Source organism: Eschrichtius robustus, chromosome 13 (assembly GCF_028021215.1).
Source record: "Eschrichtius robustus isolate mEscRob2 chromosome 13, mEscRob2.pri, whole genome shotgun sequence".
Classification (NCBI taxonomy): domain Eukaryota; kingdom Metazoa; phylum Chordata; class Mammalia; order Artiodactyla; family Eschrichtiidae; genus Eschrichtius; species Eschrichtius robustus.
This window is the reverse complement of record NC_090836.1, coordinates 6,923,204-6,936,142: the sequence shown is the minus strand read 5'-3', so window position 1 is coordinate 6,936,142 and position 12,939 is coordinate 6,923,204. Positions and strand designations below refer to the sequence as shown.

Sequence of the window (12,939 nt, the reverse complement as noted above, 5' to 3'; positions counted from 1 at the left end):
GGGAAGAGGCAAAGACAACTTCAAGCCTTTGAATGTAGTTGTGTGGCCTGGACAACAGTAACACCATTAACAAACAAAAGAAGAAGCCAAGAGAAGACCGATTCAGGGGTAAAGTCCATGTTGTAGTCACACAGAGTTTGAGATGGTATGTGATATCAAACTGGAAATGCCCAGCCAGGAAGTAGGAAATGTGGAACTGAAACTTGAGAAGTCAGGATTAAAGATGTGGACCTGTCTTTGGCATAAAGATCACATTAAGTTACATGAGACTGGATGGAGTTTCCAGAGGACAGTATAGCAAGAATAGCAGAGGACCAGGGCTGACTCCTGGAGGTCAGCTGTATTTAGAAGCCAGAGAAAAGCCTTGGGTGAAAGAGACAAAGAAAGAGAGGTTGGCACGATCTATTTGAATTGCGTTGCCACCCTTGGCCAAGGCAAAGCTCAAAGCAAGCACAAAGAGTGAAAAGTAAACATTTAGGAACTTTTGTAGCCATTCCATAGTGCCACATCATCCAAGCCCATGACTTTGTATTTTACAAAAGTATTGGTCCACAACGCATGGGAAATTTTGAAAACTGGTCTACACCACTGACCAAGAAGGGCTAGTCAGAGGATAAAAGAGCCAAGAGATCCACTCCTAAGTATATACCCGAGAGAACTGAAAACATACACCACACCAAAAGTTGTACAGGAATGTTCATAGCAGCCTTATTCTTAATACCCCAAAAGTGGAAACAACCCAAATGTCCATCAACTGATGATTGGATAAATGAAGTATGGTCTGTCCAAACAAAAGAATATTATTCAGCCATAAAATATAACGACGTACTAGGGCTTCCCTGGTGGCACAGTGGTTAAGAATCCGCCTACCAATGCAGGGGACGCGGGTTCGAGCCCTGGTCCGGGAAGATCCCACATGCCGCGGAGCAACTAAGTCCGTGCGCCACAACTACTGAGCCTGCGCTCTAGACCCCGTGAGCCACAACTACTGAAGCCCACGTGCCTAGAGCCCGTGCTCCGCAACAAGAGAAGCCACCTGAGTGAGAAGCCCGCGCACCGCAACGAAGAGTAGCCCCCGCTTGCTGCAACTAGAGAAAGCCTGTGCGCAGCAATGAAGACACAACACAGCCAATAAAAAATTTTTTTAATAAATAAATTCATATTAAAAAAATAATGAATTACTGATACATGCTACAACATAAATGCACCTTGAAAACATTATGCTGAATGAAAGAAGCCAGACACAAAAGGCCACATATAATATGACTCCATTTATATGAAATACCCAGAATAGGCAAATCTGTAGACAGTAAGTGGGTGGTCACCAGGGCCTGGAAAGCGACTGCTAACAGGGATGGGGTTTCTTCTGGGGGGTGAAAACGTGCTGGAATTAGTTGGTGGGGACGTTGCACAACCTTGTGAATGTACTAAAAACCACTCCGTTCTACACTTTTTTTTTAATTTTTATTTTATTTTACTTTTTATTTATTTATGGCTGTGTTGGGTCTTCATTGCTGCGCGGGTTTTCTCTAGCTGCGGCGAGCGGGGGCTACTTTTTGTTGCGGTGCGCGGGCTTCTCACTGCGGTGGCTTCTCTTGTTGCGGAGCATGGGCTCTAGGCGCTCGGGCTGCAGTAGTGTGGCACGTGGGCTCTAGAGCGCAGGCTCAGTAGTTGTGGCACACGGGCTTAGTTGCTCCACGGCATGTGGGATCTTCCCAGACCAGGGCTCGAACCCGTGTCCCCTGCATTGGCAGGCGGATTCTTAACCACTGCGCCACCAGGGAAGCTCCCATTCTACACTTTGAGTTTGATGAGTTTGATGGTATGTGAAATACATCTCAATAGAATAAGAAAAAAAGCAGGGAAACTGATATCTCAAAACCAACGCCAGAGAAGCTTTCAAAAAAAAGAAAAATACAGAAGGAGCAGTTGAGGAAAGTAGGGAGGAAGAAAAGGCAGTTGGATTTGGGGCATTTTAACCAGGAAGATTAAGCCGAAACGTTATTCCGTGTCAGCAGTTCTCAAAGTGTATGTAGTCCATGAACTCCTAGGAGTCCCTGAGAACCTTGAAGTCATTTTCAGAATAAAATTAAGATGTTATTTGTCACTGTGTTGACATTTGCACTGATGGTGCAAAAGCAGCAATGGGTAAAGCTCTGTTGTTCCCTTAGTACGAATGAAGGCAAGGGCACCAAACTGAACCAGCACTCCCTGCATTCTTCACCACCAGTCAAAAAAGGGCAGGTGCACTTAAGAATTTCCTTATACAGTAGATATTGATAGATAGTATCCACACTAACAAAAGTTGTTTGAGGTCCCCAATAATTTTTAAGAATATAAAGTGATGCTGATAAACAAGGATGTACTGTATAGCACAGGGAACTATATTTAATATCTTGTAATAACCTATAGTGGAAAAGAATCCAAAAAAGTATATACATATATATACACGTGTGTGTGTATACATAAAACTGAATCACTTTGCTGTATACCTGAAACTAACAAAACATTGTAAATTAACTGTATTTCAATTTTTTAAACATGGTTTAAAAAAAGTGGTGCTGAGACCAAAAGGTTTGACAGCCGTTACCGTATGCTAAGGGTGTTCTGTCGGCTCTTGGCGTGGTGTCAGAGGTGGTTTTCTTCTTTTGTTAAAATCAGTATCAATACCTGGCTAAGCCAACACATAGCAGTTCTGTCTAGTTCCATCTTCTCCCTCACACCTGCCAAAACATGCTCTATTTTCTTTTCGTCAGGGTCACATGAACTACTGCCTGATCAATCGGGGTCGTATCATATTCCCACAGAGCCCAGAAATAGCGATACGGGATGAGAGGCAAAGAAATTCATCAGACTTCAGTGAAAACAGCCCATTTCTGTTTCTTCAAATGGAACTTCAGAACCTTTAGGATTAATGAGTAATTTCACAACTATCACAGTACAGAGAAGGAGCAGTTCCACAAGCAATGTCAGTTGATAGATCCGAGTTTCTGACTCAGATGGCACTTGGGCTTCGGTAAACACCCAGAGACAGGCTGGGGAAATCAGCTGGATAAATCCATGTTGTGACTACCGGAACCCCTGAAGGGACCAAGTTCAGTGCATCCCAGCAATCTGCTTTAGGGTCACAGCATTGTGAATGCCCTTGATTCTGTTCTTGGAATGTTCCCATTCTAGTCAGGGATCCCTGGGTTTAGGGTGCAGGTTGGGTCTTCATCCTTCATCGGCTAATAAGTTTCTGCAGGGCCCTCCTTTAAACAAACAATCAAATAGAAGAAACAGTTACAGTGTGGCGGCCAAACAAGCTCTTAAAAACCTCCAGACCAGGTTTATAAAGCCAATGGCCTGTTTGGTGCCATTAAAAGAAAAACAGCAACCCCCAGTCATGGAGCTCAGGATTTTATCTTCAGGACCAGTAATACTGCTGCCCTGCCCAAGGGTTTAGGAAGGCAGAGCTTCTTAGCCCTGGCTGCACCTCAGAATCACTCAGACCTGCTGGATCAGACTCTGCTGGGTGGGTGGACGGGTGAGGTGCTGCTTTTGTTGTCTTTTTAGAGATTATTCAGGTGACTGTAGCTGCTGTATCAAGCACTGGCTCCCACAAAGAAGCGCTGAGACTCAGAAGCGGCTCGTAGGACGACACCCTCCCTGCAGACAGCACATCCCTGAAGGGGTGGCTGGGCATCCAGGCTCCGAAGCTGGCCGAGCTCAGCAGCAGCCGGGAGGAGGGTTCGGTGCTGACACACTCGAAACCAGCTCCGGGTTGTCACAGCAACTCACCCAGCACAGCTCCTTCCTCCCCTTCGCAGCTTCGCTCCAGTTGCTCCATCTTTTTATCGTGCGTTTCCTGGTGCGCAACTAGACTTCACCTGCGTGGAACTCACCCACCTCCACTCCCCCCAAATACACCTGAAAACAGGAGAGAGCAAAAGGGCCTTGAGTGGCCAGAACAGCTGTTACCAGGCCTGGCACTAAGTCTGCAAGCAAGACACCAAGGCCCTTGCTCTTGTCTTAGATCTGTGTTTGTTTGTTTGTTTTACACCTTTAAAACAAAGTTAAGGCTTCTAAGGCCTGCAGTAAATTAGAAGGAGGGAAAGGGACTATTCTTGGCACTGAAAGCTTAAGAAGTGACTATAGATCCCTGAATAGCAAGGAAAGGGGCAGAAAAGTGTGAAATATGGAGGCAAGGACTCAGAATGCAGGACAGTGTGGGCCCTGTCAGGGTTCTGTACATCCCAAGAGGTCATAAAGCCGTCGTGCCTCTAGAGTAGTTATGACCCAGATTACCAAGAAAATGTCCAGTTATATTCAATTTAAGGAGGCAGAGTAATGTGTGTTGTGTTTTTTAATTTCGAGCATCCCAAATGAAAAGGGTTTTAGTGATTTCACTTGGTTAAAGGTTTTTAACCCTTTAAGTGCTTTAAGAGGTAAACTCTTAGCTGTCCAGAACTTATTTATGAGTACTCTAGGTAATTAAGATCTACCCTATTTGTTCTTTCTGGTCCTTTATACCCCTATTCCTAAAACATTAAACATAAAAAGCAAAAGAGTTAAGACATTTGGGTGTTATTCTATATACTTTCTATTACCTGGCTCTGGTTCTTAGCAATACTGGCTGCTAATCCTGCCAAATTTCTGCCCACGTGGTATGTGTGAGACTTGTCCTATTTCTTTACTCGTTCATCTGACTGAAAGGGTCACAGTTTCCTCCCTCTCTTTGGCTAGCAGTCCTATATCACTTCATCTCAGATAGCTAGAAAGTAAACCATTCCATGCCACCTCGTCCCTCATTCTGTGCTACGCAAGCAGAATACCTGGCATATAATAGGCACGTAATAAACATCTGTCAGATGAATGAGTGAGCACATGAGTCAGTAATCCACAGAATATCTACAAAATCAACTATTTGCATGAAGCTATAAATTTGGTAAAGAGCGTAGCCCGTTATGAGAACAGCTTTCAAAGAACACCAGCAGGGCTTCCCTAGTGGTGCAGTGGTTAAGAATCCGCCTGCCAATGCAGGGGACATGGGTTCGAGTCCTGGTGCAGGAAGATCCCACATGCCGCGGAGCAACTATGCCGGTGCGCCACAACTACTGAGCCTGCGCTCTAGAGCCCGAGAGCCACAACTACTGAAGCACGCGTGCCACAACTACTGAAGCCCACGCACCTAGAGCCCGTACTCCGCAACAAGAGAAGCCACCGCAATGAGAAGCCCGCGCACCGCAACGAAGAGTAGCCCCCGCTCGCCACAACTAGAGAAAGCCCACGCGCAGCAATGAAGACCCAACACAGCCAAAAATAAATTAAAAAATAAAATAAATTTTAAAAAAAAGAAACACCAGCAAATCCTGGCACCAAGAAGATAAATGGTTGATACACTGTTGTGTGAAAAAACTAGGATACATGAGTACACGGGTTGTGATCATAAGTTAAAAAAAAAAAGTTATGGGAAAAAAGACTAGAAGGACATGAGCTAATATATAACATGATTATCCATTTACTTATTCACTTCAATAATTGAGCACTTTATGTATGACACTCATCTACGCCTTGCAGAGTTAACCAAACTCACAACTATATCGCCAACGATAAACTAACTGCAACTTATGATTGAAAAGTAAGGGGAATTCCCAGGGGGTCCAGTGGTTAGGACTCCAGGCTTTCACTGCTGAAGGCACAGGTTCGATCCCTGGTCAGGGAGCTAAGATTCCCGCAAGCCACGTGGCCAGAAAAAGAAAAAAAAAAAAGTAAGAATTGCAGCAGCTGTAAACCATGACCAACTCAGAACACTAATTATGCAATGATAGACTGGGTGAAGTGTCCTTCCAAGAAACAGTAGGGATCCCAACTCTTCGCGCATGTGCTACTGCAGTAGGAAGGTTGCTAAGCACATCAGCCAGACTTCTTGGTGGAACAGTGAATGTGGGTCTGTAGTAAAACCAGGGAACATGCTAATTTTACTTTAGGAATAACAACTGTTGTTGGCCCTTTTAATTCAGTAAGCAACCCTTGGCCGTGCATCATCAGTTCACAGCCCATCAGGAGATCCCCTGTAGTTCAGTCAAGCCCCGGGACCATACTTTAAATCACGGCTTGAGAAGACATTTTCCCAGTATACCTAGATGGATTTATAACTTGGTCGATGCCCATTATGCAAGGAGTATCTACGTGTATCCTGTAACTGCTATGCAACTGTATATGCCGTCAGCAACCCCAGTTTGTAGCCGGGAATAATTTATATTTATCCTCTTTTTTTTTTTTTTTTTTTTTTAAGGGAACTCCTTTATTTATTTATTCATTTGTTTATTTTTGGCTGTGTTGGGTCTTCGTTTCTGTGCGAGGGCTTTCTCTAGTTGCGGCAAGCAGGGGCCACTCTTCATCGCGGTGCGCGGGCCTCTCACCATCGCGGCCTCTCTTGTTGCGGAGCACAGGCTCCAGACGCGCAGGCTCAGTAGTTGTGGCTCACGGGCCTAGTTGCTCCGCGGCATGTGGGATCTTCCCAGACCAGGGCTCGAACCCGTGTCCCCTGCATTGGCAGGCGGATTCTCAACCACTGCGCCACCAGGGAAGCCCTATATTTATCCTCTTAACAATCTGACTGAGGGACTTCCGCAGTGGTCCAGTGGTTAGGACTCCACGCTTTCCCTGCAGGGGGCGTGGGTTCGATCCCTGGTCAGGGAACTAAGATCCCACATGCCAGGCAGCCCAAAAAAAAAAAAAAAGTAAAGGAAAAGAAAAAATAATCTGACTGATAATACTCTGCTAGTGATGAAATTATTATAGATCATAAAGGTGTAAAGTGGTGTTTCTGGGCATAGTCGGGCACCCTGAATCCCTTGTATCATTTAAGAAAAATGCAAGAGAAAATTCCTAGCAATATTTAATAAGCCATAAATGAAACCTAGTCTTCAGACCCCGTTTGTATTGCCTCAATATGAAATATCTTCAGTTTTAAATTTGTATTTACAAAGAGACTTCTTTTGATAATTGGGGATGCTGTTATTGTCTTTGTAGACATCCGTATAATGCACGTTTTTTTTCTCTCTGGGCTGAGTTTCATGCCAGATCAACTTCCAAAACAAACCTGGGAGGACCCCAGACACGAGTAACCCTCTTCTGCTCTTCCCCCCCCCTCCAGGTTACCCCTTGGCTTTGTTTTATCGGCATTACCTTTTCTACAAGGACAGCTACCTCATCCATCTCTTCCACACCTTTACAGGCCTCTCAATTGCTTATTATAACTTTGGTGAGTGAACTGAGCACTGTGATTACGGGGAACCTGGGAAGGAACAGACCTGAACAAAATTTCCTGGAGAGAATTTGATGGAGAGGGGAGTTGTGATGCTCTGGTAGCAGAGGGTTTGTATGGGCAGGGACACAGCTTACCTTCTCCCTTCACAGACATTCCTCTCCCCGGTAAAAGCATGTTGAGAATGGTTACCCTTACCAGACACCATCAACAGAGAAGCACCAGATTGTCTCTGCTGTGGCTGGAACTGGCCGACAGACCCAAGCGGTCCCCCAGCAGCATCCCTTAGGCCCAAAGTTCAGAAATACAGGAGCTCCCTGGCAGTCCTTTATATTGATACAGTTAATTTCCTTCCCTTCTTCCAAAACATGAGGCTATTAAAAAAGAAGAAAAATCCTAATACCAAAGTTTTATATATATATATATATATATATATATATATATATATATATATATTCTCTTTGTGTTTAGAAGTCTCAGGAAGGGTGGGAATGCAGAAAAAAAACAGGCAAAAATTTGCTCTCTCCTCCGCATCCAGGAAACCAGCTCTACCACTCCCTGCTCTGCGTCGTGCTTCAGTTCCTCATCCTCCGGCTGATGGGCCGCACCATCACTGCCGTCCTCGCTACCTTTTGCTTCCAGATGGTAAACGTCTTTCCCTGGGCAGCTCGGGTCACAGCTGACAGCAGTTGGGGGCGGGGAGGATGGGGACGGCGGTGTAGAAGAAGCCGTGGACCGGGAGGTCCGGTTTCTAATCCTTTCTCCCCACGACACTTGGCAGTGTGGCTCTGGGTCACTTTCCAGAAGCCCCAGGTGTTTCATCTGCAGGCTGCAGTGACAATGCTTCACCCGCCTCCAGGACGGGGTGCCGGCGGTCCTTTGCGTAGGACTGTGCCATTGGGGTGCTTGGAGTCTGACCAGATTAGCCCAGCCGTCCATGAGGGGAGTCACTTAAAGGCAAGGCAGAAAATCCACGTAGAATGAGCCACAGAGTGTAAGCATTGAGGACGTCTCTTCCCCTTAACAGGTTCAGTTTCTAGACCGGGAGAAAGGAAAAGTGAAAAGAATACATTGGATTTCAGAGCAGGGAGAAAATAAATCGTAGCCACAGTAGAATAAATATTTGCCCCTCTCCTAGGCCTATCTTCTTGCCGGATACTATCACACAGCCACTGGCAACTACGATATCAAGTGGACGATGCCACACTGTGTCCTGACCTTGAAGCTGATCGGTGAGTGGTGGGGCCCTGCCTTCCCCTCTGACACCCAGGCTCCTCTCGTCCGACCGTAAGCTTACCCCGGGCCCTGCCCCGTGCGCTCCTGGCCACGTCCTGTGTCCCCTCCCTCCTCTCCACCCACACCTTCTCTCTCTGCTCAGGTCTCGCCATCGACTACTATGACGGAGGGAAAGATCAAGTAAGTACCCCTCCCTCCGCAGAGACGTGAAGGAGTTTAACCAGAGGGAAGGAGGACGGCTGTTGTTATCCCCACGCCCTCATGCCCGCCCGTCTGATCGCCATTTCGGGCCGCACTGATCAAGGACCGACAAGTCTGATTGCCCGGGTCCAGGTCTTCTTCAGAGTCCAGAGATCAGGGCCAGCAAGGCACTGGGGATAGCGGCGGCAGCCGGCCTAGGCTGAGCTATGCCTGCACGTGCCCGTTACCCCCTGAAGCACCGGCTCTTCTCCGTACTGTCATCCCCTCACAGAGGCTCTATGTGAAGAACCTGGATCAGCGGGGACAAGGGTGGGGAGCCCTCAGACTGGCTCTTGGGGTCCTGAACCATTCGTTCTCTTCTCGCCATAGAAATCCCTGTCCTCTGAGCAACAGAAATACGCCATACGCCATGTCCCTTCCCTGCTGGAGGTTGCTGGCTTCTCCTACTTCTATGGGGCCTTCTTGGTGGGGCCCCAGTTCTCAGTGAACCACTACATGAAGCTGGTGCAGGGACAGCTGACTGACCTACCAGGCAAGATACCAAACAGGTAACGGCCCCCTTCAGTCAGGACGTCTGCGCAGGCCTCTCGCCCGACACAAAGCCACTTCTCAAGTGACTTCCTGAAGGCTGGCCGGCTGCATTCTCTGGCCTGGCCCTGGCTCACGGCCTGTGATGGGCGCTCCGTGCCTGCTCACTGCAGGAAGGGGGCCCTTTTCAGCTTGGGTCACTTCCCGCCATCCCTCCCGACCCTGTAGTACAAACATTAAAAATTGACTTTTATGCCATAGGATTTTGCCTGAACCAGTCATGTCCCTGCCTTTAAAACTCACTTTCCCAGTTTAAAAAATACTGTTAAATATATCAAAATCTATATATGTAAAAATATATCTTACAGTAGAAGATTGATAAGTTACCAGGAAAATCCCTTTGCTGAGAACTTGTCCAGCCTGCATTTGAGCATCGATCCAGCCAGGAGAGGAGGGAGCAGACAGATCCAAAACCGGTCCTTCCCCGTCTCTGCGTCGGGCTTTCAGTCCCGATGTAGCCCGAGCACGTGGGGGAGTCCGCGAGGTCCACGGGACCCCTGAGGGCCAGCACCCCAGATTCCCCGGCCCGCCCCCGCTGCCCCAGCCCCACCCCAGAACTCGCAGGGTCCGCACGCTCCATCCTCATGTCCAGCCCTAAGGCTGCGCTCACTCCAGGACGCTGCTCCCTCGCGAGGTCGGAGGGCGAAGGGAGGGGCCTCCGCCCGCGGTGACCCCGCTTGTTCCTTTCCAGCACCCTACCTGCTCTCAGGCGCCTGAGTCTGGGCCTTATCTACCTAGTGGGCTACACCCTGCTCAGCCAGTACATCACGGAAGACTATCTCCTCACTGACGACTACGAAGTGAGTGCTTCCCGAACAGCAGCAGTGCGACTGCGCCAGCGATAGACAGTGGCCAGGCCAGGAGCCCGTAGATAGCCGAGAAGTGGGTAACACCACCTACAAACGCGTGTTGGTTTTGCTCTAGATCTGAGAGTTGGTGTCAATGCCAGCCGGGCCGGGACCCGTTCATCAGCCAGCACTGAACGACCTTCGCGGGCACAGGGCTGTGCCAGGTGCACTTCAGCACCCCTGACCTTCCCCCGGCGGCTCGAGCTCGCCCTCTTACAGCCAGGCGGCTCGAGCCCCCTCCGGCCCAGGCAGACCGGGCTCTAGGAGCTCAGGACCCGGGGAGCAGGGAGTGCTGGCTCGGGCTCCGTCCCAGCTCTGGGGAGGTTGGTCTCCTTCAGCTGACGTCGAACGTGGATGTAAAAGTCCCCCAGCACTAGTGTCCCAGGTGCCCGGCTCTTTAGGAGAGGAGTTGAGGACAGCACGGTTCGAGGGCCTCTGCGAGGGCGCTCCCTGCTGGGCCCCCTTGGCCTGTTGCAAAGCAGTTAGGCAGACCGTCGGGGGGCACGGAGTAGTAGTCAGCCACACGTGTGAGGGCGGGGAGCACGGGGGGCCCTTCCTGGCCTGGCGGTGTCCCTAATGCCCATGCCTTCTCTCCTGTCAAGAACCACAGCTTCTGGTTCCGCTGCCTGTACATGCTGGTCTGGGGCAAGGTTGTGCTGTACAAATACGTCGCCTGTTGGCTGGTCACGGTAAGGAGAGAGGGCCCGGGGCCGCGGCGAGACGAGCTGCCTGCTGGGTAGGGCGCAGAGCGGCGGGGTCGCTTACGCCGTGGCTCCCTCAGGAAGGCGTGTGCATCCTGACGGGGCTGGGCTTCCACGGCCTTGACGAGCTCGGGAGGGCCAAGTGGGACACCTGCGCCAACATGAAGGTGTGGCTCTTTGAGACAGACCCCCGCTTCACGGGCACCATCGCCTCTTTCAACATCAACACCAACGCCTGGGTGGCCCGGTAAGCGCCCAGCCGGGGAGGTCGCACGTCACTTCCTCCAGCTTTGCCCACTTCGGGGGGCCCCGCCCGTCAGCCACTCTCACACCCCAGCCACACCCACTTTTGTCCCCAACCCAACCCAACCCCCCCCAAACCGTCCCTGTCATTTTTTTTTTTTTTTTTTTGGCTGCATTGGGTCTTCGTTGCTGCGCGCAGGCTTTCTCCACTTGCAGCGAGCAGGGGCTACTCTTGGTTGCGGTGCGCGGGCTTCTCATTGCGGTGGCTTCTCTTGTTGCGGAGCACGGGCTCTAGGTGCGCGGGCTTCAGTAGTTGTGGTGCACAGGCTCGGTAGTTGTGGCTCGCAGGGTCTAGAGTGCAGGCTCAGTAGTCGTGGCGCACGGGCTTAGTTGCTCCACGGCACGTGGGATCTTCCCGGACCAGGGCTCGAACCCGCGTCCCCTGCATTGGCAGGCGGATTCTCAACCACTGCGCCACCAGGGAAGTCCCATCCCTGTCATTTTTGAAAGACAGAAACAAGGCATACATGGCCTTGAGTGCTGGGTTTTCACCCCACTTCTGCTGCTGGCCTTACGTTCACAAACACCTCCTCAGTCCCACGACTGGGGGGACTGTCGGCAGCGTGGGTGCAGGGCCGGCCCTGCTCACCGCTGCAGCCTCAGCACCAGGCGCCTGGCAGGCCCTCCGCCATTATTACCCGTTGTACCAGGCGGGGCCCCAGCTGAGCCTTACGTCTATTTTCTGTCTAAACCACGACTCGTCAGCTTCACTGCCTTTCATTTTAAAGTGATCGGAGGGGCTTCCCTGGTGGCGCAGTGGTTAAGAATCCGCCTGCCAATGCAGGGGACGCGGGTTCCAGCCCTGGTCCGGGAAGATCCCACATGCCACGGAGCAACTAAGCCCGTGCGCCACAACTACTGAGCCTGCACTCTAGAGCCTGTGAGCCACAACTACTGAAGCCCGTGCACCTAGAGCCCGTGCACCGCAACGAAGAGTAGCCCCCGCTCACCGCAACTAGAGAAAGCCCACGTGCAGCAACGAAGACCCAGTGCAGCCATAAATAAATAAATAAAGTGATCGGAGGGCACTGCCTCCCCTCCCCCAGGGGGCCCGGTGGGAGCAGCCGCCACCCCTGCACCCCTAAGGACTCCAAGAACCCAGAGGCAGGATGGATCTGAGTCTCATCCTTTCTCACCCTTCTCTCTAGTTACTTCTTCAAACGACTCAAGTTCCTTGGAAATAAACAACTATCCCAGGGCCTCTCATTGCTATTCTTGTCCCTCTGGCACGGCCTCCACTCAGGGTACCTGGTCTGCTTTCAGATGGAATTCCTCATTGTTATTGTGGAAAGACAGGTAAGCCTTAAGGGTGGTGGATGAAAGGGGCCTGAGAAGGGGTAAGACGCTGAGCCCTCTCCCCTTCCTCCACAGGCTGCCAGCCTGATTCAAGACAGCCCAGCCCTGAGCAGCCTGGCCTCCATCAGGGTCCTGCAGCCCCTCTACTATCTGGTGCAGCAGACCATCCACTGGCTCTTCATGGGTTACTCGATGACTGCCTTCTGCCTCTTCACGTGGGACAAATGGCTGAAGGTACACAAGGGCCTGCCTGCCAGGAGGGGAGGGAGCCACTGAAAGCTCAGGCAGTGGGGCTGAATCCAGGCCCTCTGTCTACCGCGGTGGCCTGTATCCCTCCACAGGTGTATAAATCCGTCTATTTCCTTGGCCACGTCTTCTTCTTGAGTTTACTATTCATATTGCCTTATGTTCGCAAAGCAATGGTGCCGAGGAAAGAGAAGTTAAAGAAAATGGAATAATCTATTTCCCTGGTAAGATCCCTCCAGCTGAGCTGAAACTACCAGGTTACAGAAGA

At 50.2% G+C, this 12,939-nt stretch overlaps 1 protein-coding gene across 2 annotated transcripts in view; it reads left to right on the top strand.

The window, feature by feature from the left end:
• Positions 1 to 12,939, top strand: part of LPCAT3 (lysophosphatidylcholine acyltransferase 3) — a 37,057-nt gene that overhangs the window by 23,525 nt on the left and 593 nt on the right. For both annotated transcript variants that reach the window (XM_068561312.1, XM_068561311.1), the window contains exons 2-12: positions 7,142 to 7,249; positions 7,791 to 7,897; positions 8,391 to 8,484; positions 8,631 to 8,668; positions 9,059 to 9,237; positions 9,969 to 10,077; positions 10,728 to 10,814; positions 10,907 to 11,073; positions 12,278 to 12,425; positions 12,501 to 12,659; positions 12,767 to 12,895. In XM_068561312.1, the coding sequence (XP_068417413.1) occupies positions 7,142 to 7,249; positions 7,791 to 7,897; positions 8,391 to 8,484; positions 8,631 to 8,668; positions 9,059 to 9,237; positions 9,969 to 10,077; positions 10,728 to 10,814; positions 10,907 to 11,073; positions 12,278 to 12,425; positions 12,501 to 12,659; positions 12,767 to 12,883 (1,313 nt within the window). In that variant the 3' untranslated portion in view covers positions 12,884 to 12,895. The remainder of the gene's footprint in view (positions 1 to 7,141; positions 7,250 to 7,790; positions 7,898 to 8,390; positions 8,485 to 8,630; positions 8,669 to 9,058; positions 9,238 to 9,968; positions 10,078 to 10,727; positions 10,815 to 10,906; positions 11,074 to 12,277; positions 12,426 to 12,500; positions 12,660 to 12,766; positions 12,896 to 12,939) is intronic.